The sequence below is a fragment of the Lygodium microphyllum genome, chromosome 21 (assembly GCF_053477565.2).
Source record: "Lygodium microphyllum isolate KBCC chromosome 21, Lygodium_microphyllum_v1.1.10, whole genome shotgun sequence".
Classification (NCBI taxonomy): Eukaryota; Viridiplantae; Streptophyta; class Polypodiopsida; order Schizaeales; family Lygodiaceae; genus Lygodium; species Lygodium microphyllum.
The window spans coordinates 136,443,815-136,469,238 of record NC_141155.1 but is presented as its reverse complement, the minus strand read 5'-3'; the positions used below and the strand labels follow the sequence as shown (position 1 = coordinate 136,469,238).

At 42.1% G+C, this 25,424-nt stretch overlaps 1 protein-coding gene across 2 annotated transcripts in view; it reads left to right on the top strand.

Moving 5' to 3' along the window:
* Positions 1 to 24,602, top strand: part of LOC148018615 (integral membrane family protein) — a 78,610-nt gene extending 54,008 nt beyond the window's left edge. The window contains exon 5 of one of the 2 annotated variants that reach the window (XM_087661288.1): positions 24,105 to 24,602. In XM_087661288.1, coding sequence (XP_087517414.1) covers positions 24,105 to 24,107 — 3 coding nt within the window. In that variant the 3' untranslated portion in view covers positions 24,108 to 24,602. Of the gene's footprint in view, positions 1 to 23,580; positions 23,947 to 24,104 lie in introns of those variants that run through there. The other variant, XM_087661287.1, reaches the window with a different exon arrangement.
* The last annotated feature ends 822 nt before the right edge of the window (positions 24,603 to 25,424 follow it).

The following is a 25,424-nucleotide window of genomic DNA, read 5'->3' as shown; positions in this document are numbered from 1 at the left end:
CTATATATGCTAGTTTTGTTCGAAAATGGTCAAAAATGAAAAAAGAAATGCTAGATGAGTTGCCTAGGAGGTTCTAGATGCTATGATGCGTGAAAGGGTAGGACGACAGTGTGTCATCGTGCCCTTTCACGTGTTGTAGCATCCATGGCATCTTGGGCAGCTAATTTGGTATATTTCTTGTTATTTTTTGCCATTTTGGGACTAAACTAGCATATTTGGCCTATCAAACATCAACTTTTTTTCACATCAAATTTTGTTATATTTTAATCATCTTTTTTTGTTTGAAAATATTAACATGTGTGTTTGTACTATTGGTTCGTAAAAGACTTTAGTATTACGAGACTTCAATACAAGAAAATACAAAATATTTTCAAGAGATAGATTGCAAAAAAGAAATCTTTGTATTATCTTGAAGAGTACAAGGGGTTTTTTAAAATATAAAAACAATACTTAGCGGTTTTTGGGCTTAGTATAACTTTTAGGTCATTTTCAAGTGCTTGATTTTCTTGTAGGCCTACTTGCATATCTTTTTCACCTCCAATGGCAAACTAGTTTTGACACTCTTGTATGGTTGCCTACTTGGCCCCTATGGCTCTTCCAATATCGACATCTTGTAACACCCTTCCATGCATGCATGTACCAAATCTATACTTCACCAGCTCCTTCTTCACAAGAATTATCTTGTGTGCATTCAAGGTGATGGTAGAAGCATAGAGTACTTTTGACAGAACCTTCAAGATAGAGAGTTGAGTCCACCCATCTGGGATGAGAGTGACATGTACAATGGCAATATTGCCAGTTAGGATTCGACCAATGTAGTGCCCTATGGAGGCATCCTTTTTGAGCGCTCCTCGGCCCTTCTGGTGACTTGCAATGTCATCGATGTTGACCATAGCCTACATTGATAAGGAGTTAGCTTAGAATAATATGTAGTATAAAACAAAATGTCTAGACGGATGATTGTTGTATTTACTTCATACTCATCATCGGCAGTAATCTCCAAGGGTTTATAGACTTGACTTAGACTTGTTTATGTGGAGGGGCTTGTTGCTCTTCCAAGGTGTCTTGCCACCAAGTTGACTGGCATTGCTTCGAACTCTTGGGTGTCAATTGTAATGTGTTTCACTAAGTCAATAGCATTTCTAAGAGCCATGAGTACACCTTGTACATCTTTAATTTGCAAGTTACTATACTCTTCAGGCAGATCCTCAAACACGAGGGGGAATTCATTGGTGATTGCCAATATTAACAACACCTCATCATAAGAGAATTTTAGTGGTAAAAAATGGGTCCTCTAAGAAAATACAACCTTGAACTTTGTCTCTCTAGAAAAATAGCACATTTTTTCATTTTTGGGCCAAAAAGTGTCCTCGTTTGTACCAAATGGTCGAGATACTGAATCAGCCTTTTCCGCTTCTGTAACAATGGTGCAAAATCCACCACACACAGGTGCAATGGCGGATACAAACTCACAGAATCCACCACACATAGATGCAATGGTGGACACAAACATGCAGCAACCTCCTCTCAACACCAATGCCAAGTATCACCTCCACATAGACGTAGTGAATGTTTATGCCCTATTACAAAAAAGGAGGAGAGGAAATTACATGTCAAAAATAGTGAAGACGCAACTACGTGAGGGAGGAGCAAGGCATGTCGACCTTTGGTGTGATGGTTCTCTTTATCCCAAAGATCCTCACACTATTAGCACCCCACCCTTTTCAAACGTGACTACCTTTCTTAGGTTTGTCGGAGATGGCAAGAATGGCCTTCTTGGCTATTGCAAAGCTATCTCTATAACACTTGCAATGGAGAGTACAATGATGCGCATTAAGAGCAAAACCATCAATAACTAAAGACGGAATGCAACCTCCAAGAAGAAAAGATCAAAGCCCAACAATAGGAGATAGAAAGGTTGAATAAGAATGCAATCTCTGAAAGACGTTAAGATGGAGAGGATTGCCATTACATTGATGGATAGGGGCAATGGCAAACATGCCAAGGTATGATCCCCGTTACTTTAGTGTACAGTTCAAAATGAATTTATGGTGGCTTGGGACATTTTTGGTTGTGTTAGAGAATTAAAAAGCATTGGAATGGATCTTTCAGAAGAATCCACTACAAGATGTTATTAATGCTCAAATGAAAAGACAGAAGATACTACTGGTTCCAAATAGGGGTAACTTTCAAGTTTCTTGGCATCTTGCATCAGAATTGAAGACTCTAAAGTGCTTATATAATTGCAATAGAGGCCCAGTCACCCTTCCTTGCTTGTATTGCATGGAGGATGCAAAAACACTTGATCAAAGTGGTGGAAGAAGGCGCTTAATTGTCACTAGTTCGACAAAGATTTCAAACAAATCTTTGATATATCTCTATCAAATGTACATATATGTACAATGCATGCACTTTATTGGGCGATTGAGAAGCTTGTCAACCTGTACATTGGATCTCCTTGGAAGATCAAGAACCACACAGAACGAAAGAAGGTGATTGCCTCTCTTGAGATGTTATTGGCAGACATGAAGCTTCATGGAGGGGAGGTACAAATCGTGCATGATAAAAAAAGGTCAAACAGTGAAATAGACATACCAAGAAAACTTTCTCTTGGAGGCGTGAAGGCAAGACAATTCCTCTTGAGACCCATCGACAACAGGCGACAAAAGCTTATCAAACGTGGAAAGTATACAAAAGGACGCATGTAAGTAGGATTGAATTTGAGCAATGGAGAAGGCTGCACAATATAGTAAAGGATCATAAACCTCTTTCAAGACATACAAAGGAAGAAGTGTGGTGTGCTGTGGATATCATATTCCAGATGTTGGATAAGGAGACATGGACAAATACAGACAAGAAGACGTTTCAGACAACTCTAGATCTATTTAAGAAATAGTTCCTAAAAGCATGGGAAGACATCAATTTCACACACTACATGGTAAGACAAGTCTTTGGTTTCATACATGCTAGTAAAAAATTATCCGTGTCTACTAAACACTGTTCAGAGACTAATCATTTATCTGCAGCACATCATATACAATCATATGCCATATTTCATTGAAAAATATGGAGATCCAAGTATTTGGAGCACACAAGGCATGGAAAAGTCCCATTACATGGCGCGCAATGCGTATTTCAGGCATACCCAGTATGGTGGTGGTAGTAGAAAAGCCAAGAGTCTCTGCGAGCTATTCCAATGGTTTTACAGAAGGATATTGCAGATACTACGGAAAAAAGAGGAATTATAATCATCAATCATTGCACAGGCAGTATGAGATGCTAGGATAAAGAAAGACAAGAAGATCGAAGCATTCAGAAATTCAAATGCACTTGAAGGACTCACAAAATGGAGGTAAGGTCGACACTGTCACAATCGTCGTTGCTGGTGGCTTTCATCCTAACAATGTATATGCCCTTATTATCATGCATTTGAGCATGATATTGGTATAATACATGCTTTTGAACGATAATACATTTGATGTTCGAGAGTGAGTGTCTACTGCTTTTGTTATCAATGAGCTAATTCTTTCCCCTTTCCATTCCGCCTCCCCCTCTGTTGACTCCCTTGGTGCCGTGGAGAGGGTCGTGTCTGGCGCTCTCTTTTGTCGATCTCCCGCCGGGCAGCCTCCATATCATCCCATTTCCAGCTGTTCTCTCCGCTCCCTCTTGGCTGCCCTTCTCGCGCGTACAAACTTCACCTTTACTTGGTCTATTTCAAATTGCTACATAGCCTCTGCATGCCTTATAGCAGTGGCACAATTTAGTTCTTTTTGTCGTACAAGGTGCTTCAGTTTTGCTGGCACTCGTTAACTTCTCGTAGCGCTACCTCCTCAGCCCGTCGACTGTCAATGCCAGCTGGTATACCCTGTTGAGCGACTAGGGTATACCGGTGACAATCGAGTCACTATAACAGTGCAATGGAACGTCTTAAAAATGAAGCAACACGTGCACCTTACCTATCAATGCACATTGCATACATATAATTAAACATGAATAAGTCACTCTACTTATGTTAGAAATATCAAGAATTTGCCTGCATAAAAGTGAGGCATTCAGCGCGGTTCTCCATCCATAAGAGAACGCGTCTGACTGGATGGGCACCACGACCCGCTATATTTGCATCGTGTCCGCCAGTTCCCTCTCCAACACTAGATGCTCGTACATCATTACAAATTTTTTTGCACAACTATAAAGACACCTTGATGTTACAACAAATGCGTTGAACTTGTATAGAATGAAATAACTGAATATAGTGTTGAGGTTACTCACTGTCTAACTCGACTATGGAATCCACTGGATCTCCCCAAATTTGCTAAAAATATTGTATTTGTCTCGACCGAATATAACAACAAGCTCCAATGCTCACTAAGTTAATAGGAAAAAACAATTATTGGCAGCATGCTCGCTTAAGGCCTCTTAAAGATATTCTTTAATAGTCACAATATACCTTTGATTATAGGCCATACAGATGATTTTAGCGTCATCTAGCCTGACAGGCTTGAACCAATCAAGCTACCGGATGAACACTTGTGTATCGTCACACAATGCAATTCGAGAACAGAGGGTCAAGAATAGAAACTTGTCTTTGATGTTCCTCGGCTAGAGACGCTAAATTGAACCTATACGTAATAACAATTGGGCAAGTAAGAGTCAAGTATTTGATCAAATACTTATTAAACAGAAGACAATTGAATAGAATACTTACAGCATTGCCGCATGCACTACTGTGTCTGTGGTCATCCGGCTTTCAAAATGCTGCATGCATTGCACGTCGTGCAGATCCATCGATAAAACCTCTCTGACCCCCAGAATAGTAAAGCCACAATTTATAGAAGAAGAAGAAGTGGAGGTTAGCATATTCTCATAACCTGGAGGCCGGCCTCCACCTCCGCCTTGTGCATGCTAATGATGCACTCGTCAGCTATTAATATCTTGGCGCTCTTCAGAGGGGCCGGCTCGTAAGTCTTGTGGTTGGGTCATGGGCTCCAGCTCTAGGTGTGGGGCTTCGGTTGCTGGGGCTCCAATTGTGGCTGGGGTTGGGACTGGGACTCCAACTGTTGGGGCTCCGGCTGGGGCTGAGGTTCTGGCTCGTCGGCCATGGGTTGGGGCTCCTGGGGCTAGGACTCCTGGGGCTGGGGTTGCTCTTGCAAAACTTCCTCAACAAAAATCTGCGATTCATGCCCTCTCTGCGACCTTGTATTGAGAGGGTGGGACGCTTGATATGGTTCTGCATTATGGCACCCTGGATGGACAGGAGGGATCGCAAGGATGTCATGCATGCGAGGGTCACGGATGGGAGGAGGATGAAGCAGCTGATCATATCTGTAGAGCAGAGCCTCTTGTTAGTGTCAAAGTCTCTTGCCATCATAGTAACCTTGTGTGCATGTGCAACAAGTGTGTAGGAATCCTTCATGAATTCAAACAAGAAATCTTCACAAATCTCTTGGAGGGAAAGGAGGACAGAGGCAGTCCACCTCATCCCTATTCTATGACGCTTGGAGATCTCTTTGACAACCCTCTAGAAAGGGAGACTTGGGATTGCAGGCTACATGTGGCACGAAATGCGCCTAAGCTCGTTAAGAACTCCCCTATGCGCATCGTACCTTTGTCTCTTGGACTGAACCTGTAACGTAACATCACCTTTGTCTGAGTCATCATAGGGCGAGGGGGGCACGATTGACGGATTGAGGGGCCTCTCTCGCACCGTGATGGCCCAAGAAGGGAGGTCATCATGGGGCGAGGGGGGTGAGGTTGACGGATTGAGGGGCCTCTCTCGCACTGTAATGGCCCAAGAAGAGAGGAAGCAAGACAGCGTAATGGAACCCTATTGCTGCAAATAAGACAACCAGGCTTGGAAGATGAGAGGCTTAACATACCTTGGTAGATGAGAAGCTTTGCGTTTTGACAGTGAGCTTAACATACCTGCAATGGGAAAAAAAAAAGGAATGAGCTGCTGCGTTCAACGAAAAAAAAAAGTCTTCTGCAGCAATCTTGGGATAGACTTTGCTACTGCTAGGTGGAACCTCTGTGACATTAGGGTTCCTTGATTCTCTTTAGAAGGGGAAAGGGAAAGTCTGTTCATCATTACCACATCCTCACCTTCAAGCTGATTAGCAAATTCAGTGTCCATTTCTTGTGTAATATCTATACACATATTATTTGGCAGTGTTTCCTTACAAGCATCTTTTCTTTTATTGTTTCTTGACAGATCATAATATTTCACAAGGATTTCTCTCCAGACAATGCGGTGCTACCTTTTTTTGCACTAAAGTTAGTTTCGAGGTATTTGGGTGGCCATCCTGTCCTTTCTGGGCACCTCTCGAGAGAGTTGTGGTGCCACTCTAGAGATTTCAATGGGCACCACTCGAGAAAGTCTGTGCCTATAAATATGACATTGACTCCACCCATTCAATCCATCCCACATGTTCATTCCTTTTGATACTTCGTCACTCTCTTTCATATTCTTGTCTCCTTTCTCCATCCTCTCCATTGCTTCCTCTAAAGTGCAAGTTTCCTTCAGGTGTTGTTGCATCTTCAGAGCTTTGGCTTTGTTGTATCAACTTGATTATCTTGTGTGTTTTTTGAGCTTCTCTTCTCTCTCAGTGTTTGCCATACTCACTCTGTGTTTCTCCCTGCAAACCCTATTGTCTCTCTGACTTGCTTTCACAACATTCCTTTCTTGACATGGTATCAAAGCATACTTGTTATATTGAGAGTCGAGTGGTAAAGACTTTGTGTCAGGGACATCTTTTAGTGAGCCTTCTACCTACTCTCCAGTACTCATTGACTGCAGAGAAGGGGGGTCCTCGCCTTCATTGAGTAACAGATAAACGTGGCCATCCAGGAGGCGTAGTTGATGCCATGTTGATCAATTCCATATTCCCTGGCTTGCCAAGGAGTGAGCTGCTTGAAGTAGGTAGGGGTGTGCCGTTGATGTTCTTCAGAAAATTATAGGGCACTTGTTCCTTGATGGAATCCTTGAAGCCAATTGTAAACTCTTGAATGTATGTATTCATGTACTCAATAGGGTATTGTTGGCCCAAACCACGCCACAATACCATATCATAATATTTGATATTAAGACAAAAGACTTGGTAGAGATGTGATCTCCCAACAAACTTTGTGCCTTGAAGGCATTGCATGAAGCTGGCAAAAGTGTAATCCACCAATGGAGGAGGGATGTAGGAGGGGAATGTAAGGGTGCTTGGGAGAGGAGAAGTGGTTGGAGAGTTAGAAAATGAAAATGAGCTCAAGTCATTGGTTTATATAGGCAATGAACTTAAAATTTTAGTTTTAAAAACCATTAATTTTTAAAAAAATATTTTTGAAATGTAAAAAAAAAAACCCAAAGTATACAATGTTAACGAATCAAAAATATGTATACAAAATTAAAAAAACGAAATCCCTTAATTTATTGATCGTGAATCTTGAATTTTTGATATACCGTTTGTCTCCAAACAAATTTTGACTTGTTGCAAAGCACATGATATCATATAATTCTTCTCCATTTGTTTGCCTATTTGAAAGGAATTTTTTTTCATAAGTTTCGAAATATAATCATTCTGACTAAAACAAAATGATGCTAGTATTAAACAAACTCATCTTTCTACCACAAACAATATGGAAGTTAAAGCTTTTCGTAGTACTAGCTATTCCCATCAGTATAAGATGCTCTCGTAGATTTAGGAGGCTTCAATAATCACTCATCATGACTAACTCAAGCATTCCAAATGTCATATGAATTTGAATATCAAATGCTTGTCCCATGTCTTTAGTGGATATAAGCAAAAATCTAGATTTGCACAAACCATGAAAGACCCACTAAACTTAAAGCTCTCCCAAATTTCAACGAGCTATGAATGCCATATATGATCTTCAATTTCAACGTCTCAAGTGTTGACTTGTGTGAAATGGGCCATTCCCAAGAATTGAGTGATGGATAATGAAGCAACTCAAGAAAACCATATGAATTAATTGGTGTAGGTACTATATACATGAACTTATAGAATAAAATCTTGCAATCTAGAAGATATTGCGATGTTTTTTATCATTATTGTCTCGTCCACATCCATATGTAGAGATTTGTATATCCCAAATAAGCTTCTCAAAGGATAATCCTCAACAAGATTCGAAGGGAAAATGTTTGATAGGAGAGAAGTAAAAACCTTAATAACATATGAAAAGTTAAGAACATAAAATTAGGAGGTAGTTTTAAGTCCTTCACACGGTATGCATGTTGAATTGATGCAACAAGACCACCATCTCAAGACTTCTAAAACCTAAATGCTCTACTCTTTCAAGGATTTTGTAGTACACCAAGATGATGAACTCGATGAGACCCTATTGGTGAAGGCTATGTGTAAACACATGAATCCTTCTCGAACAATGCTCCTTCCTATTTGCCATACTTATCCTTTGTATTATGTACATAGATAATGGATATGGAATCACGAGTTCGTCTTTGTTGACATCTAGATCCCATTGGAATGGATCTGAGAAGAATACTACTTAGAAGGAGAGGAATGCAAGTAAGAATACTTTAGAATGGTGGAAGATATGGAGATGGAAGCAAGAGAGAAGCTGGGGGACTCTAAATGGCTGAAATCCATTCTATCCCTGTCAGAGTGCAGCGGTGCGGAAGCGTAGGACTGAGAGAGAGAGAACGCAGAGAGAAAAGGGAGAGAAAGAGACAGTGTACAATGAAGATCTGCTGTATAAAGAATGCTGAATACAAAGATATACACGGGCGCAGTGCGCTGGACTGCGTGTCTCCACCTCGACGATGCGACCTGCTGTCCACCTCGAAGTCTGCTGCAGTCTGCACTGTCTGCTGTCTGAAATCTGTGAACAGAGACAGAAATCTGCACGGCACCGGTCTGTAATCTGCGACAGAGAAGAATGGCCAGACTGCTGGAAACGTCGGCAATATATAGCCGAAAAACTGCCTGAAATGGGGCTCCAGAAATAGGGCACAGCCTGGAGTAAGTCGGCTGCAGGCAGTAGGACTGCCACGTGGCAGTCCGACTGCACAGTCCGACTGTGCAGCAGCCTGCTGGTCCGACTGTGCAGGCCTGCCTGCCCACCAAACAGGCTATGATCTCTAACACCCCCTCTCAGAGCCTGAGCAAGGCAGAAGCCTGAGGGATCTGGAATGTTGCCGAAGGAGAGCCTGAGGAAGCGCCTTTGTAAACAAATCCGCAAGATTATCCTCCGTCTTGCAATACTCCACAGTGATGGTCTCATCTAGAAGCTTTTCTCGGATGAAATGGTACTGAATCTCAATGTGCTTCGTCCGGGCATGAAAAATAGGGTTCCTCGCCAAGGCAATGCAACTCTCATTGTCACATCGCAGCAATGTAGGACGAGTCTGGGGGCACCCAAGCTCCTCCAACAATCTCCGAAGCCACACAACCTCGCATGTGGTGGAAGACGCGGCCCGATACTCCGCCTCAGTAGACGAAAGGGCTACCGTGGGCTGCTTCTTGCTACTCCATGAAATAACACCTGCACCCAAAGTAAAGCAGTAACCTGTTGTAGACCGCCTGTGGTCCACGTCACCGGCCCAATCCGAGTCGCTCCAACCTGCAAGTACAAGATCTGACCCATCTGTCCCTGCGGGGTAATGAATCCCCAAATCAGACGTCCCCCTCAGATACCGAAGTGTCCTCTGAGCAGCCTGCCAATGCACCGTCTTAGGTTCACTCATGAACCCTGCCAAGAGCCCAACAGCAAAACATAGATCAACCCTGGTGTTGAGAAGCCAAATCAAAGACCCTATCAACTGTCGATAGCGGGAAGCATCCGCCAAAGGAGAAGCGGAGTGGGAAGTGGCCTTCCAGTTCGGATCCATAGGAGTAGAGAGGGCTCGACAATCTTCCATCTCAAAAGACATCAAGAGCTCCTGTACATATCTTTGTTGGGAGAGAAAAATCCCCCTCTGAGACTGATAAATCTCATGTCCTAAAAAGAAATGGAGTAGCCCCAAATCCATCATCTCGAACGTCCGATGTAAAGCTGACTTTGTCTCCTGGACCTGCTGTGCATCATCACCTGTGACAATCAAATCATCAACATATAATACAAACAGCACACAACCATCCTCGGAAGTGTGAACATACAGCTGCGGATCGGCCTTGGACCGCCGATATCCCAACTGAGTCTGGAGGAACGAATCAATCTTCTCGTTCCAAGCTCGCGGGGCCTGCTTGAGACCATACAGGGCCTTCTTCAACCTGTAGACTTTCCCATCTGAAGAACCAAAGCCAGGAGGCTGCTCAACGTAGATCTCCTCCTTCAGATCACCATTTAGGAAGGCCGACTTCACATCCAGCTGATAAACAGGCCATCTCCTATGGCCAGCCAAAGCAAGGACAGCTCTAATGGTTGCCATACGAGCTGTAGGGGCAAAGGTGTCATGACAGTCAATCCCTGGGCGCTGGGCAAAACCCTTAGCAACAAGGCGAGCCTTGTGCTTATCCAAAGTACCATCACTGAGATATTTGGTCTTGAAGACCCACTTGACTCCTATCACCTTCTTCTTCGGGGGGCGTGGCACAAGTGACCAAGTGCCATTCCTCTCAATAGCCTCCAACTCAGCTTCCATAGCTTTCTTCCATGGGGCGGACTGTAAAGCCTCCTTCACGGAGGTGGGCTCTCGATCCTGCATAACACGGGACATCAAACAATAATTGGAGCAAACAAGCTCCGAAGAATGCGCCTGGTGCCTCCGTGACCGCCGCGGACCATCCTGCGGTCCCCACTCCTCAGGAATCCCCTCGATCCCTGAATCACGGAGTGTGTCACGGGCCCAGCGAGGAGGAGGCCGAACCTCCCCTCGTCGTTCTCCATCAGTAGAAGACTCTGGAATGTCCACCGGTGGTAACTCCGCAGAAGGATCCGGTGGAACAGTAGACTCTGTGTCAGAAACAGAATCATAATCAAACGGCACAGGCTCCAGTGGAACTGTAGAAGGAGCCAAACTCTCCCCTGGATCTCCAAGAACGGGGTGCTCCTCACCCGTTGAAGAAGCCGGAACCTCCACAAACCGCACATCACGGCTAGTATATACATCCGGCTTGACGGGATCATACAGTCGGTAGCCTTGGGACTGGGAGCTGTAGCCAACAAATACCTGTTTTCGGGAAGCCGCTTCAAATTTGTCACGGTGAGCCTTGGGAATGTGAACATAGGCATCACACCCAAAGACCCGAAAGTAAGAAACATCTGGCTTCGTCCCAAAATAAGCCTCAAATGGAGTCATCCCTTCCACGGCCGAAGTAGGGGATCGATTAAGGATGTGGACTGCAGTAGCCACAGCCTCGGCCCACAGAACCTGAGGGGTCTGTCGGTGCTCCATCATGGTGCGCGCCATCTCGATCACATTGCGGTTCTTCCGTTCTAGAATACCATTTTCTTGAGGAGTATTGGTATTGGCAAACTCTTGGTGAATTCCTGTATCTGCACAAAACCGAGCAAATGCATTAGACACAAATTCACCTCCCTTGTCGGATCGCAAGGTCTTCAACTTCCGGCCTGATCGGTTCTCCTCAAAGAGAAGCCAATCCTTGAAGTGCGAGAAAGCTTCTGACTTTAGTGCCAAAAAGTAGGCCCATGTCATCCTGCTGTAGTCATCCACGATCAGCATGAAGTACGAGCTCCCACGCAGGGACGCATTCCTCATAGGGCCACATAGATCCGTAGATACTAGCTCCATCGGTGAAGTAGACCGCCGCGAAGCTGTGTGGGGAATGGCATCCCGATGCTGCTTCCCCCGTATGCAGGAGACACATGGCTGCTGGCTCACCACTATATCCGGCAACCCTCGAACAAGCTGTCCACGTGACGCCCTCCGAAGATAGTCATAGTTCAGGTGACCAAACCGAGCATGCCATAATTCAGACTGTGAATGTGAGGTAAGAAGAAGAGTAGAGAGGGCAGTGGAAGACTTCAGTTTGGAAATGCCGTTCTCCTCATATCCAGATGATAGAACCTTCCTTGATTCACGATCAAGGACTCGCACAGTAGAACTGTCAAACTCCACCAAAAGACCAAGGGAGCAAATCTTATGAACTGAAAGGAGATGGTACCCTAATCTTGGTACATGCAAAACCTCTGAGGTATGGGTGCTACCTTGTCCATCCGGAATAAGCTGCATCTTACCCTGACCTGCAATAGAAACTGAAGAGCTGTCTCCAATGAGAACCTGCCCATGCGAAGGTCGCAGCTGGGCAACACCATCTGATAAAGGAGTCATGTGCCGTGAGGCACCACTGTCAACAATCCATTCTCGAGCTTGGGGAGCCGTCATCGCAGCATCAGAAGCATTCGGTGAAGCGTCCTCAATGACAACTAGATGTAGAAATGCAGCTGATGAGGGTGCAGCCACCGCTCCAGAATCCTTGGTATCCTTCTTCTTGGTGTCCTTCGTGTCTTTGTCAGGGCAATCCTTCTTCCAATGGCCAGTCTTTCCACAAATGTGACATGTGGAGTCTTTGTCCTTGTCCTTCTCCTTGTCCTTCTTGGACTTGTTATCCCCCTTCTTTTTCTTTTGGTCCTTCCCCTTCTTCTGAGAGGCTTGATCTGTCAACGCCTCCGTCTTGGAAGCATTCTGTCCCTTTAACTGTTCCTCTTGGTCCAAGACCATAGGAACCAACTCTTCCCACTGAAGAGTAGACTCTCGCCCAGAAGTAATGAGGGCAGAGTAAAATGTACCGAATCGTGGCGGCAACTGGGACAGTAGTGTGATCGCCATGTCTTCCGAGGAGATCGGCTTCCCCGCATTCTGAACCTGCATCTGTAGCTGCCTTAGCTTGTTAATGTGTTCCCTTAGCGAAGAAGACTTATTGACGGACAAGGTCCGCATTTGTACCTCCAAAGAAACCCTCTTCATCAGGGTCATCCGATTGTACATTTGATCAAGCTCCAGCCATATCTCACGAGCCACCGTCAAGTGCTCGATGTGAGCGATCACGGCTGTAGTGCATGATAGAAAGAGAAAGGATCGAATCCTGGCATTTAGTTTGTCCCAATGAGACTGGGCCCTGGCCAACTCCGCACGAGCATCGGAAGAGAGTTTGGACTCATCTCTTACCGAAGGCCGGTCAATCTCCTCCTGTACCAACTCTGCCAAATCATAGGACTCAAGGATGGCCAACATCATAACGCGCCATATGCGGTAGTTGTCGCCGTCGAGCTTCTGATCTATAGGAAGAGCCGGTAAGACAGGCACCTTCCGGTCCATAATCGCCTGGAATTCCAAGTCCATCTCTGTAGACATCTTCACCTGCAATGCCTTCTCAAACGCAAAAGCAGCCCCCTCTGACTGGGTAAACTCAGCCTGCTAAGGCTCTTCCGCGTCCTGAAGCTTCTTCACCCGCCGGAGGCGATGAAAAAGCAAAACCTGCACTTTTAGGTTGAAAACTCAAACTTTCTCCGCGTCAAACAGCAGTAAACAGCAGCAAATCCACCACCTGTACTCCTTTCCTGTGCGCCCACACTCGTTTCAGCCTTGTTCCAAGGCGCAGCCCTCCCGTCTGCCCTTAAACGCAAAAAACGCAAATTTGTGTCGCGATGGAAACTCCACTTCAGGTTGATTCTGCGCTCAGTCAGCCCTCAAACACTGCTCTGATACCATGTCAGAGTGCAGCGGTGCGGAAGCGTAGGACTGAGAGAGAGAGAACGCAGAGAGAAAAGGGAGAGAAAGAGACAGTGTACAATGAAGATCTGCTGTATAAAGAATGCTGAATACAAAGATATACACGGGCGCAGTGGGCTGGACTGCGTGTCTCCACCTCGACGATGTGACCTGCTGTCCACCTCGAAGTCTGCTGCAGTCTGCACTGTCTGCTGTCTGAAATCTGTGAACAGAGACAGAAATCTGCACGGCACCGGTCTGTAATCTGCGACAGAGAAGAATGGCCAGACTGCTGGAAACGTCGGCAATATATAGCCGAAAAACTGCCTGAAATGGGGCGCAGCCTGGAGTAAGTCGGCTGCAGGCAGTCGGACTGCCACGTGGCAGTCCGACTGTGCAGCAGCCTGCTGGTCCGACTGTGCAGGCCTGCCTGCCCACCAAACAGGCTATGATCTCTAACAATCCCGTCTCTAACAACCTTCTCCCTACTTGCATGGAAAAATTTTGTCAATAATTTTCAAAACTAACTAATTCTAAAAATTAATTAATTATGCCCATCCATAATTAAATTGGCAAGGCCATTTTAACCACCAAATGGTCTTGTGCATTATTTGACCTATGAGCCAGCATTAATTAATTAATTAATTAGTTATGCCTAGTTCAAGTGTTACTACTAATAATTATGGGTCAAATAAATCCCCTAGGTCCAATTGACACTAGGTACCACCCAATACCTATCAAATACAACTTGTTACAACTTTTTCCTTTGGCACCAACTAAAATGTCAAGGTCCTTGGCCTGACATTGTGAAATAACTAACTTGCATACCACATGTGCATGTTTGATTAACACTTAATAAAATGCTACTTGTGCATAAAACTACTTGTTGTGATAAGGACTACAAAATTTGGAAGAAATGCATCAAACCTATCCTGAAGATGCATTTACATTGGGAATAATCAAAGGCAATTCTGCTCAAATTGATCATGAAGGCCTTCTCAAGCATGTTTTTGTTAATCAAGTGGCTTTGGTTGCTCTCATTTTACTCATTTCTGAGGTGGTCTTTACTATTGTATAAATAAAAGATGGATTTGAATTATGCTCATCAATATTGGGTGATTGCTCCTTGAGATTTTCTATTAACATGCTCTAGGAATCCACAAAATCTCCCTCGCACATGTGCTCGTAGTCTAACTACTTTCACAAGTATGCTACATGCACTTCACTATGCACTTGGTACAATGATGCAAGTATATCCATGTGTGCTTGGGCATTTTGTTTGACTGAGTTTGTGAGATGATAAAACTAGCCTTCCTCTTGGGAGAGGGTGGTAATGACCTAATTTAACAATAATTACAACAAGTAAAGAAATCAATAAACTGAAATGGACACTTTACCACTTTAATCTTGGACAATGGATAGTGTGTGGCCCCAAAACTGGTGCCCTTGTGGTATTTCATTATCTTCAATTGCAAATGGATATAGTACAACTGAGATTCTCTAATCTCCTCCATTAATCCAAGTATCTCTTGCTGTCATAAAATGACGAGCAAGCCTTCAAAACAATTTGCCCCTTGGTTTGCTCAAGGATTGGCCTTCATCGTGCTCCTTGTGAGACAAATTAAGCCTCAAAATTGAGATTGGTTGGCTGGCCTCTTGAATCTCCCTAAAATTCTTCAATTTCAATTGTTAGAATTCAAGTGCTAGGCCCTCAATTCTGAGCATGCATCCCAAGGTAACTATCAAACCCAAATTTTTACTTAGAAGAGATTGACCAAAGTCTCTACCATTAATAACTCAAATGGCTGGATTTTACTGAGACAACTTGAGAGAAAGCTAGAGGATGAGAGAGAATGTTGGAAAGAGAGAAAATCCAAACTTACATTGTGAGAAAATGGAAGAAATCAGTTGCCACCTTGTCTAGACAGTCGTGAAAGCTTCTTCACCAATGAAAGCTACGATTATGATGTTGCCTGGCTAAAATAGTTGTCAAAACTGCTGTCATCTATTGTTGTAGTCTCTTCTGGGCATATCACCAACTCTTGGAGAGTCTCGCATTGACTGGAAATGACCTATTAACTATTGTAGCAACAATGGTAGCTCTCCTTGCACAAGGTTGGAATGACCCTCTTTCTCTCTCTCTATCCTAGCCTCAAAAACGTTTTTTCCACTTGTATTAGCAAGTTTTGCCAAGTGGTAGCCTTCTAATCCCATTTTGCAGTATTATTTACATTATTAAATTAATTTTTACCTTTAAATTTTTAAATATTAATTTAATAATTATTTTAGTACAACAATTATGAAATAATTACAAAATCAATGTAAAACCCACCCTCTTCAACACGCATGCTATCTTGAGGTTCTAAGTCCCACATTATAGAATAACTAACTTTCACCTCATATGTGCAAGTCACATTTGCACATTTGATTAAGTTTTAATCAAATGCTAAGCAAGGCATCAAAATTTCATGTCCTAGTGACAAACCTCCCCCTTGAAATCCTTGTAATTGTCTTCAATTGCACTACCATGTGCCAAAGTGAAGTACATTACATTGGAATTTTCCAAAAGGCATCATAGTAAAAACAATATTGGCCAGTGTTGCTTAACCATGATTATGCCAAACACTTGTTGAAAATTTCCAGCCAGCATAAATAAACATAAGGTTCATAAAGAATCTAAGACTGTCGCTAGAAATCCATAGAATGCATTTTTGATTAGCATATCTCAAGTGTTTTGGCCAAACAACTATAGCAAAGCATAAACTGAGCATTAACAATGGCTAAATCGTCAATGACATTTATAAAACATACTGATGTTCACAAAACCAACTGAATACCACTGAGAACTAACGATCATCCATTGAAAACCAGCAACTAATAATCAATCTCTGATGATCGTACACTGATGCATATTGATGCAAATGTATAATTTTAGAGCTGCAAATGAAAAACCATACCATAAGCATACCAATTGCAATGACTAGTACACTAAATTGTGACCTCACGGCAGGCATATTGTTAGTATAGTACCTTGGATGCATGCTGAATACATTCAAGATCCACTATACACAAGTTGTCCATTACTGGAGGAGTGGAAGTACTATGTCTTGCTTGAGCTTAGGTAATACTCTAGACCCTTGCTTTGCTAAACCTAATTAAGCCTGATGAACCAAATTCTACTCTAATTGAAAAGCCTTGAGGTAAAGTTGCAACAACTGAGAGTGGTTTGCTAAGTCATTCTCTTCCATCCGCTTAGCATCCATTGGTGAATAGTTTTGAAACTTCACCAAATACCTTCTAGAAACTTTACCTCTAATATTTCTTTCTTCATGTGCCAGAATCTGCTTGGGTACCAAAATATCATCTAGCTCCTTAACCTTTGATTGAATCTCAGCAAATACATCCTTAGATACATCATCATGAAAAGGCCTCAATAAGCTCACATGAAAGGCCTTGTGTATCACTGCCAGTATGGCTCACAAGGGATAGAATAGAAGAAACAATTCATAAGAGAATTCCCAAGTTTAGTCACAAGAGAGTTTAATATATTATGGCCTATCATACTTCACTTTTTGACGTACAATACATGTCTTGACAAACTGCTCAATCTCATGTCTCAAAGAAGGTCAATAAAAAAAATACTCCACTATTTTAACTATAGCATTAGTACCTCTATGCCTTGCATAAGGAGGAGCATGATTCTCAAGCATTACCTTAGGCCTCAACTACTTTTGATACATGGTCGTCCATGGGGCATTAAAAAACCATCTTTAAGCACAAAGTACTCATGCCTTTGGCCATTGCAAAGCTTATTATATATATTTTCAAAATCTGAATTGGCAGCATATTGATCCTTCTTGGCATCTAATTTAGTGTCATATATCATAGTGATAGCTGAAATTTGAGCCTTAGATGACAATGCATTAGCCACCTCATTTTTTTAAATCTATGTGCACAATTTGAAAGTGAAACATATATAAGAAGTTGGCCCATCACATTGAACAACAAATAATAGTATAGCCACCTCATTAGCCACAAATAATAGTATATTTAGTGTCATATATAAGAAGTTGGCCCATCTCCTTTCTCCATCTTGCATCACATTGAACAACAAATAACTTCTTTAGATTAGGCAATGCAAGTACAGGATCTGAAGTCATTTTTTCTTTAAGTTTCTTAAATACAAAAATTTTCACTGCTATCCACTTAAAAGACATACTGTGGTTCTGCAAAGCATGTAGTGGAGATAAAATTCCAACAAAACTGTGTATGTACTTCTTATAATAGGAACATAGATCTAGGAAACCACGGATCTTGTGTACATTCTTCAATGGTGGCCATGAGCGTGTTGCCTTAACCTTTGCAAGGTTCATACTAATGCCATTGATTGACACAATGTGCCTCAAAAGATGAATCTCATACCAAAAAACTCTCTTACTAATGCCGTCGGCCGACACAATGTGCCTTAAAAAGTGTATCTCATGCAAAAAAACTCTCTCTTCTTGTCACTTATAACTAGCTTGTGCTTACATAACTCATTGAACACAATGTCCAAATGCTTTCTATGTTTTTTTTTCATTCTTTGAGTAGACAATTATGTCATTAAAGAATGTGCCAACCAATTTTCTTTGTGGCCTAAAGATGTGATCCATTATCCAATTAAATGTGGCAGGAGCATTTTTAAGCCCAAAAGGTATAACAAGAAACTCATACAATCCAAAAGATATCTTGAAAGCTGTCTTGAGCACATTTTCCGGTCTAATGAAAATCTAATGATAGCCACTTTTCAAATCAATATAACTAAATATGGTTGTGCCTTGCAATCTATCTATAATATCATTGATCCAAGGGATTGGAAACCGATTATTTATTGTGATTTTATTCAAAGCATGATAGTCAATGCACATACGCTATAATCCATCTTTTTTTTGAACCAAAAGCATAGGAGAATAAAAGGGAGATGAATTGGGTTGACTCAGTCCTTTTTCCAACAGCTCATTTGCATGATTCATCATATCCCCTTGCTAGGCTGCACTTACGTTGTAGGGTGGCTTATTAGGAGGGCTACTTGTAGGGATAAGATCTATGCTATGATATTTTGGCCTTTCAAGCGGTAGCTACCTCGGGAGTGATTGAGAGAAGTAATTAGCATACAATTTCAGAAATGAAATGTGATCCTTCTCTAACTTACACGTATTTCCAACATTTTCATTATCAACCTTATCCTTAATAAAAATCAAGTACACTGAAAGATGATTTTTCATTACTTTAGAAATGGCAGCAACCAATACAATAGGGACAAACTCCCCATTCAATTTGATATCCAAGGTATGGGCCTTGCGCTTTGTTGAATAGTGATCACTAGAGCATGTGAATCAATCACTACTACATGCACACGATGGTACCAAGGCATACCAAGCAAGACATCACAACCCTCAAGCCGTGCAATGAAAAACTCTTTGTTGTCCACATATCCTTGAATGCACAAGTAAAGCTTCCCAATGAGTGGTGTGACAGGCTCTACATGGCCTTATCCTTAATAAAAATCAAGTACACGTAAAGATGATTTTTCATTACTTTAGAAATGGCATCAACCGATATAATAGGGACAAATTGCCCTTTCAATTTGATATCCAAGGTATGGACCTTGCCCTTTGTTGAATAGTGATCATTGGAGCATGTGAATTAATCACTACATGCACATGATGGCACCAAGGCATACTGAGCAAGACATCACAACTCTCAAGCTGTGCAATGAAAAACTCTTTGTTGTCCACATACCCTTGAATGTACAAGTAAAGCTTCCCAATGAGTGGTGTGACAGGGCTCTACATGGCCTTTGCATGCCATGCCAACTTCTTCCATGGGTCCCATCTCTTCCTCTTTGATGCCTAGAGGGGTTGCCATGTCCATGGAGATAAATTTGACTGGTGTTCCATTATCAAAGAAGATGGATGTTTTGGGCTTCTTTCCCTAGGATTTCCCTGATTTTTTGATTTTCCAGCATGTTGTGTATTGGGATAGTCTTTAGCCATGTGACCTCCTTGTTCACAAACAAAGCATTTATTTGTAGCCCTTAATTCCCTACATTGCACAACTGATTTCCAGCCCTTTTCTCGTTGTTTTGACCCCTTTTCAGCCTGGTTTTCAGATTCGCTCCTTTTCTCGGCCTTTGACAACTTCTTATTTGGTTGTTCACCACAGTTTTGAAATCCAAGTGTTTCCCACACAGCAATGTATCAGCTGTAAACACAGTTTTTATGAGCTAAGACATATTAGACACAGTGGATTTAATGCAAAAATTGGTAATTCCTTTTGGCAGTCCACATATATAATTTTCCACTTACTCATGAGGAGGAATTGGATGAAAAGAAATCATTAGTAGAGCAAGGCATCCCACAACAACTTATTGTACTGTTCCAAGATCTTGCATCTTGTTACATCAAGCTTGTTCCAAGCTGTCATAATGTCCACTTCAAATGTACTATTCAACCAATTGGATGAAAACATTTACTTGAATTGTATACATGTTGATGGTGCTTTGCCTTGCATTGAGAGTGTGGACCACTGCTACAATGCATTCCCCCTCAAGAAAGTGGCCGCCTTCCAAATCTTAGAGGATTTGGTGAAGTTTCCAACACAACCCAACAACACCCCCCCCCCCCCCCCCCCCAATAAATAGGTTGCATCAAACTGTGAATAAAAGTCGACACTTTGCACCATTGAAGAACTCAAAACTTTGCTCCTTTTTCACCCTCATCACTGGTTGCTGCTGTAAACAGGGTGTGCATTTGCTGTATTTGCATCATGATCAACACCAAAATAATCATTTGTATGACCAACACTCATTCCTTGAGCACCATAAGCACTTGGAAATGCAAATGCAGTACCAAACTTGTCATTTTGTTCCCCAGGCATCATGCCAATGATACCATACATGGGGTTATGTATATTACTAGCTATATCCGAATACATTGGGCCTTGCACACCATGCATGGGTTGTTGCATATCATAAGGAGTTGTGCCATAGATTCCTGTATGCGGTCCCTGATTCACCATAGCATGAAAAATAGTGCCACCACCAAATTGTCCTAGCTGTCCCATGATTGCATGCATGCTTGGCCATCCAAAAATCCATTGGATTGGCACTACCACAATGGCCTTGCATTTGGGTATCCAATCCCACTGGTACCATTTGCTTTTACTGATCCTCAACCTTGGGAGTATCTTTAGGCTACGGTTGTTGTCCTTTGAAAGCTTCTTGTTACCCAAAGGCCTTTGAAGATAACGTATTTGTCTTGCCCTTTCTGGCCTTTTTGGGAGAATTAAAAAATCTCTCAAACTCTGGATCTTTGGCCAATTGAACAAAAATCTCAGTTGCTACCTTCAACCAAGCCTTGAACTGGTCATCATATTCTTCATCTCCTTGTTGGCCATTTGCATCTTGTGGCCTAGAAGGGTCCGTTTTTTGGTCAACAATCACATTTTCTCCTTGTTGTTCATACTGTAAGCCTGTTCCAAGATTAGTCGTGCATTTTTCCCTTCATTATGTGCATTTTTAAAATGAGATGCATCATCACTGCTTGATCCCATCTCACTGTTAGGTGACATATTTGCTATAAATGCTTAGCTGAACACAATTTTTGACCTTCAATCAGGTGCCTTAGGTCCATCAAGTCAAGGGATTTAATGGCATTTCAACAATGGAACCATGAAACCAGCCTTCTTCCTCGGAGAGGGTGGTAATGACTTAATCTAACAATAATTACAACAAGTAAATAAATCACATAAACTGAAATGCACACTTTATCACTTTAACCTTGGACAATGAACAACGTGTTGGCCCCAAAGTTGGCGACCCCTGTCATTTTTTCTTATCTTCACTTGCATATGGATGGAGTATAATTGAGATTCTCTAATCTCCTTCGCTAATCCAAGTGCCTCTTACTGTCATCACAAATGACCAGCAAGCTTTCAAACCAATTTGCCCATTGGTTTGCTCAAGGATTGGCCTTTACCATGCTCCTTGCGAGACAATCTCCTTGAAATTCCTCAATTTCAGCTATTGGAATTCAAGTCGTAGGCCCTCGATTCTGAGCATGCATCCCAAGGCAATTATTAAACCATAAATTACAGTAGATATTGACCAAAATCTCTATCTCTAATGACTCAAATGAATTGATTTTGCTTGAGATAACTTGAGAGAAAGCTGAGGATGAGAGAGAATATTGAAGAGAGAAAATTTAGACTTCCATCATGAGAAAATGGAAGAAATCAGCTTGTGTAGACAGCCATGAAAGTTGTCTCCATTTGATGAAACACCCCGAATATGAAGTTGCTTGGCTGAAATAGCCTGCAAATTTCATTCACCTGTTACTGTAGTCTCTTGTGGGCATATCACTAGCTCTTGGAAGGTCCTCTTAGAGGGTCTTCTGCTAGCTGGGAATGGTATATCAACTATTGTAACAGCAATGGCAATCCTCTCTCTCTCTCTCTCTCTCTCTCTCTCTCAACTTGCACAAGGTTGGAATGATCCTCTCTTTCTCTCTCCTAGCCTCAAAAACGTTTTTCCCACTTGCATTGGCAAGTTTTGCCAAGTGGTAGTTTTCTAATCCCATTTTCCAGCATTATCCATTTTTTTTTGAAAATTAATTTAATTATTATTCAAAGTGCCCAAAATTTTTTTCCACCAGCCAATAGTGAAAAATTGACATTGGGTACCACACTACTAGGTGTTAGGCATAACTTATTACAACTTTTGCCTTTGGTGCCCATTGATATCTTAGGTCCTAGGTCCCACATTATAGAATAATTAACTTGCACCTCACATGTGCAAGTCACATTTACACATTTGAATAGCTTTTAAGAAAATGCGAAGCAAAGCATCAAAATTTCATGTCCTTGTGGACAAAACGTGCCTCTTGCTCAATAGAGCAATCGATGCATGCAGCTGTGCCTCCTTTCCATTCACTTCACTTCTTTGGTGGTTGGAGGAGCAGCGGGTATTGAGCCTAATGAACTTGCAACTGCACAACCAGCCTTGTAGGCCTAACTCTATTCATGATACATGATCCCAAAACTGCTTGGCAAATAAGGCATGACACATCATGTATGCCACATGGGGCACTTGGTGCCATTGAGCTCCAGGCATCCCAAAAAGATCATTACTGTCAGCCATTGCACAAATACTCAAACAAAAGATAAACTGCCCAAAAGTCACTGCACTTTACCAAGCACCAATCCCTTGAGACTTAATAGGCATAAACTACATAAAACAACTCTGAATTCTCCCTACTGAACCTGATTTCCCCAGAGCTGATGCAGGTGGCACAAATTTCAGGCTGAGATGCTAAATCAAAAGATGCTGGAGTAGATTGGATGATCATGATGCTGAACTAAGTACACTGGACCAACATGATACTGAACTGTTTGTAATGATGATAGTTGGGAGCCTCAATGCAAGGATGTGTGTCATTGTGGAGATAGACCCCGCTCTGATACCACTGTTGGGTTGACTCACGGCACACACATGGGGGAGAGTCTATTTGTGTGTGCTATAATCTCACTTTATTGATGACTAAGTACCACCACAACATGGGAAAAACCCTTCCTAACAAAGGAGGTAAAAACTGCATGTGTGTTAGAGCAATTCACACCCAAAACAACTAGAAGGACACACTGGTGGCCACATTGACTAAATCCATTATGTGTCCTCCCAATATGGATGAACGGTAACATGTGGATATCATTTGTTTATCATTTCTTTTGATAAACCTGATATTGCTGAGAACGAGATGATACTAAGTGCAATCAAAGTAGAGAAAGCAGTCTGTCTGTATTGCAACACTTCTGTTGTAAGAACTTGATCCTTTTTTTTTTTTTTTTGGGTGGTTACAAAAGATCCCTTGTGGCTTTTTTCTCAAAGTGCAGTCACTTCATAATGGCAGGATGACATTGGAGACAAATCCATCTTTATCTTTAATGCACTTCCCAAGGAGGAACAAGAGACACGGTTATCAAAGATCCAAAAGCAGACACAGCTCAGTGAGGGTGAACGATAACTTAAGCAGAGAGTTATCATCTTCATTAAGAATCAGTGTAGCAGCTCGGTCAGTAGTATTGTCATGTATATAAGACACTTCGCCTACCCATGTATACATGGAACTTCAAATTTTTTGTAGAAGTGTGGGTTCCTGTATCGCAGAGACTAACAGCAGGTAAAGACTTCTATAGTTTGTTGGAAGAGAGTGTTTTGTCCATATGATACATAATAAAAGATGGGAGTTGATATTCAGCTCTAAGCTTGTGAAAGATTCACTGAGTTGCCATATGATAGCTCCTTATTGTTGTACTATGTTCATTACCTTAATAGAAAGGATGGAGGGAGGGAGAAGAGGCATAGACGGAGGTATTTGAGGTTAGGAAGCTCAAACAAACATGTTCAATGACTGTTTACTTTGTGACTGGGCAGTAATACAGTTCGAAGGAAGATCTATATGGGGCTGGATTATAAATCTCTCATAAAACTAGCAGTCATGACTGGTTCTCTTCTGCTGAAAAAAAAAAAGAATGTAAATTCCCCTTCCTGTGCGTGCATTCCTCCTTAAATTGACTCTTCCTATCTACCAAATCCACTCTGTCAGGATGGGAGTACCAATCTCAGTGTCGATTCTTTTAGAAGCAACAAATGGGTTTCACATGGCAACCTGATCTGTGGCTTGCAATCTCTTGATCTGCCACTCCTGGGAAAAAGAGTGTTGCTTGCTTTTGCACAAATAGGTGAAGAACATCAGTTTTACGAAACACACAGAGGGGAAGCGACATGTCAAGCTCAATGGTTAATACCTATTTCTTTGATCTCCATGGATGAAATTGCAATGGCCTGATTGGGGATCCTTCAAACATCAACCTGTTTCTCTCATCTCCGTGGATGAATTTAAAATTAGTTGAGAGGAGATACTGTAAAAATCTTATTTGCTGCCTTTGTTGTTCCTGGACAACCCCCCATAACAAAGCACGTGAATTTTTGTCGACAAGATATACTGAAACAATGATGACAGTCTAGAATAGAGGCAATTGATTGCGATAGATCCACCTAATGAAGGGATCATGATCTCATACATGCATGCACATACAGACTCGCCCACATTTAATGTACTTGGGCTGCCCACCACGGTATCACCTAAACTATCCCCCCTGCCCGTCCACTCAAGAAGAGCTGAAAGAGAGGCAATATGGATTGAAGTGGTCAAGTAGATAGTGGCGGCAAGAAAGACAGCATATGAACCTACAAAACCCATTATATACAAGGCCATGGAGGAGGAAAAATGAGAGAGCTTTATTATTTAGGTGGCAAGTTTGGATTAGGGAGATTTGCTAGCTAGTGATGCAATTTCCTTGTGTTCCCTCCTTGGAGTGACAAATAAACCCTTAGCATGAACACGTGGATTTGGCAAAGTTTATAAGAGAGAGAGACCCCTTGAAGAAAATGGAATTTTCTAACATAATAGCAAATCTTTTCTAAGCAAAAAATGGGCTTTAAAATAGACTATATATTTGGGAGATGATCACACTAGTACATTAATGTTGCATTCAAAGTCCTGCATGAAGAAGATTCAACAACCTTGAGAGGCATTTAAGTGGGATGGCAAGTGCACATTGCACAAAGACCCCTTGGCTTGACCCTAATGAGGAGTGCATGGCCTATGAGTCAACTTACTCCCACTATCATTCATCCAATTAACCCCCACTTTCTCATTGCCCGATGTCCCATCCTACTATTTTGTCCTTA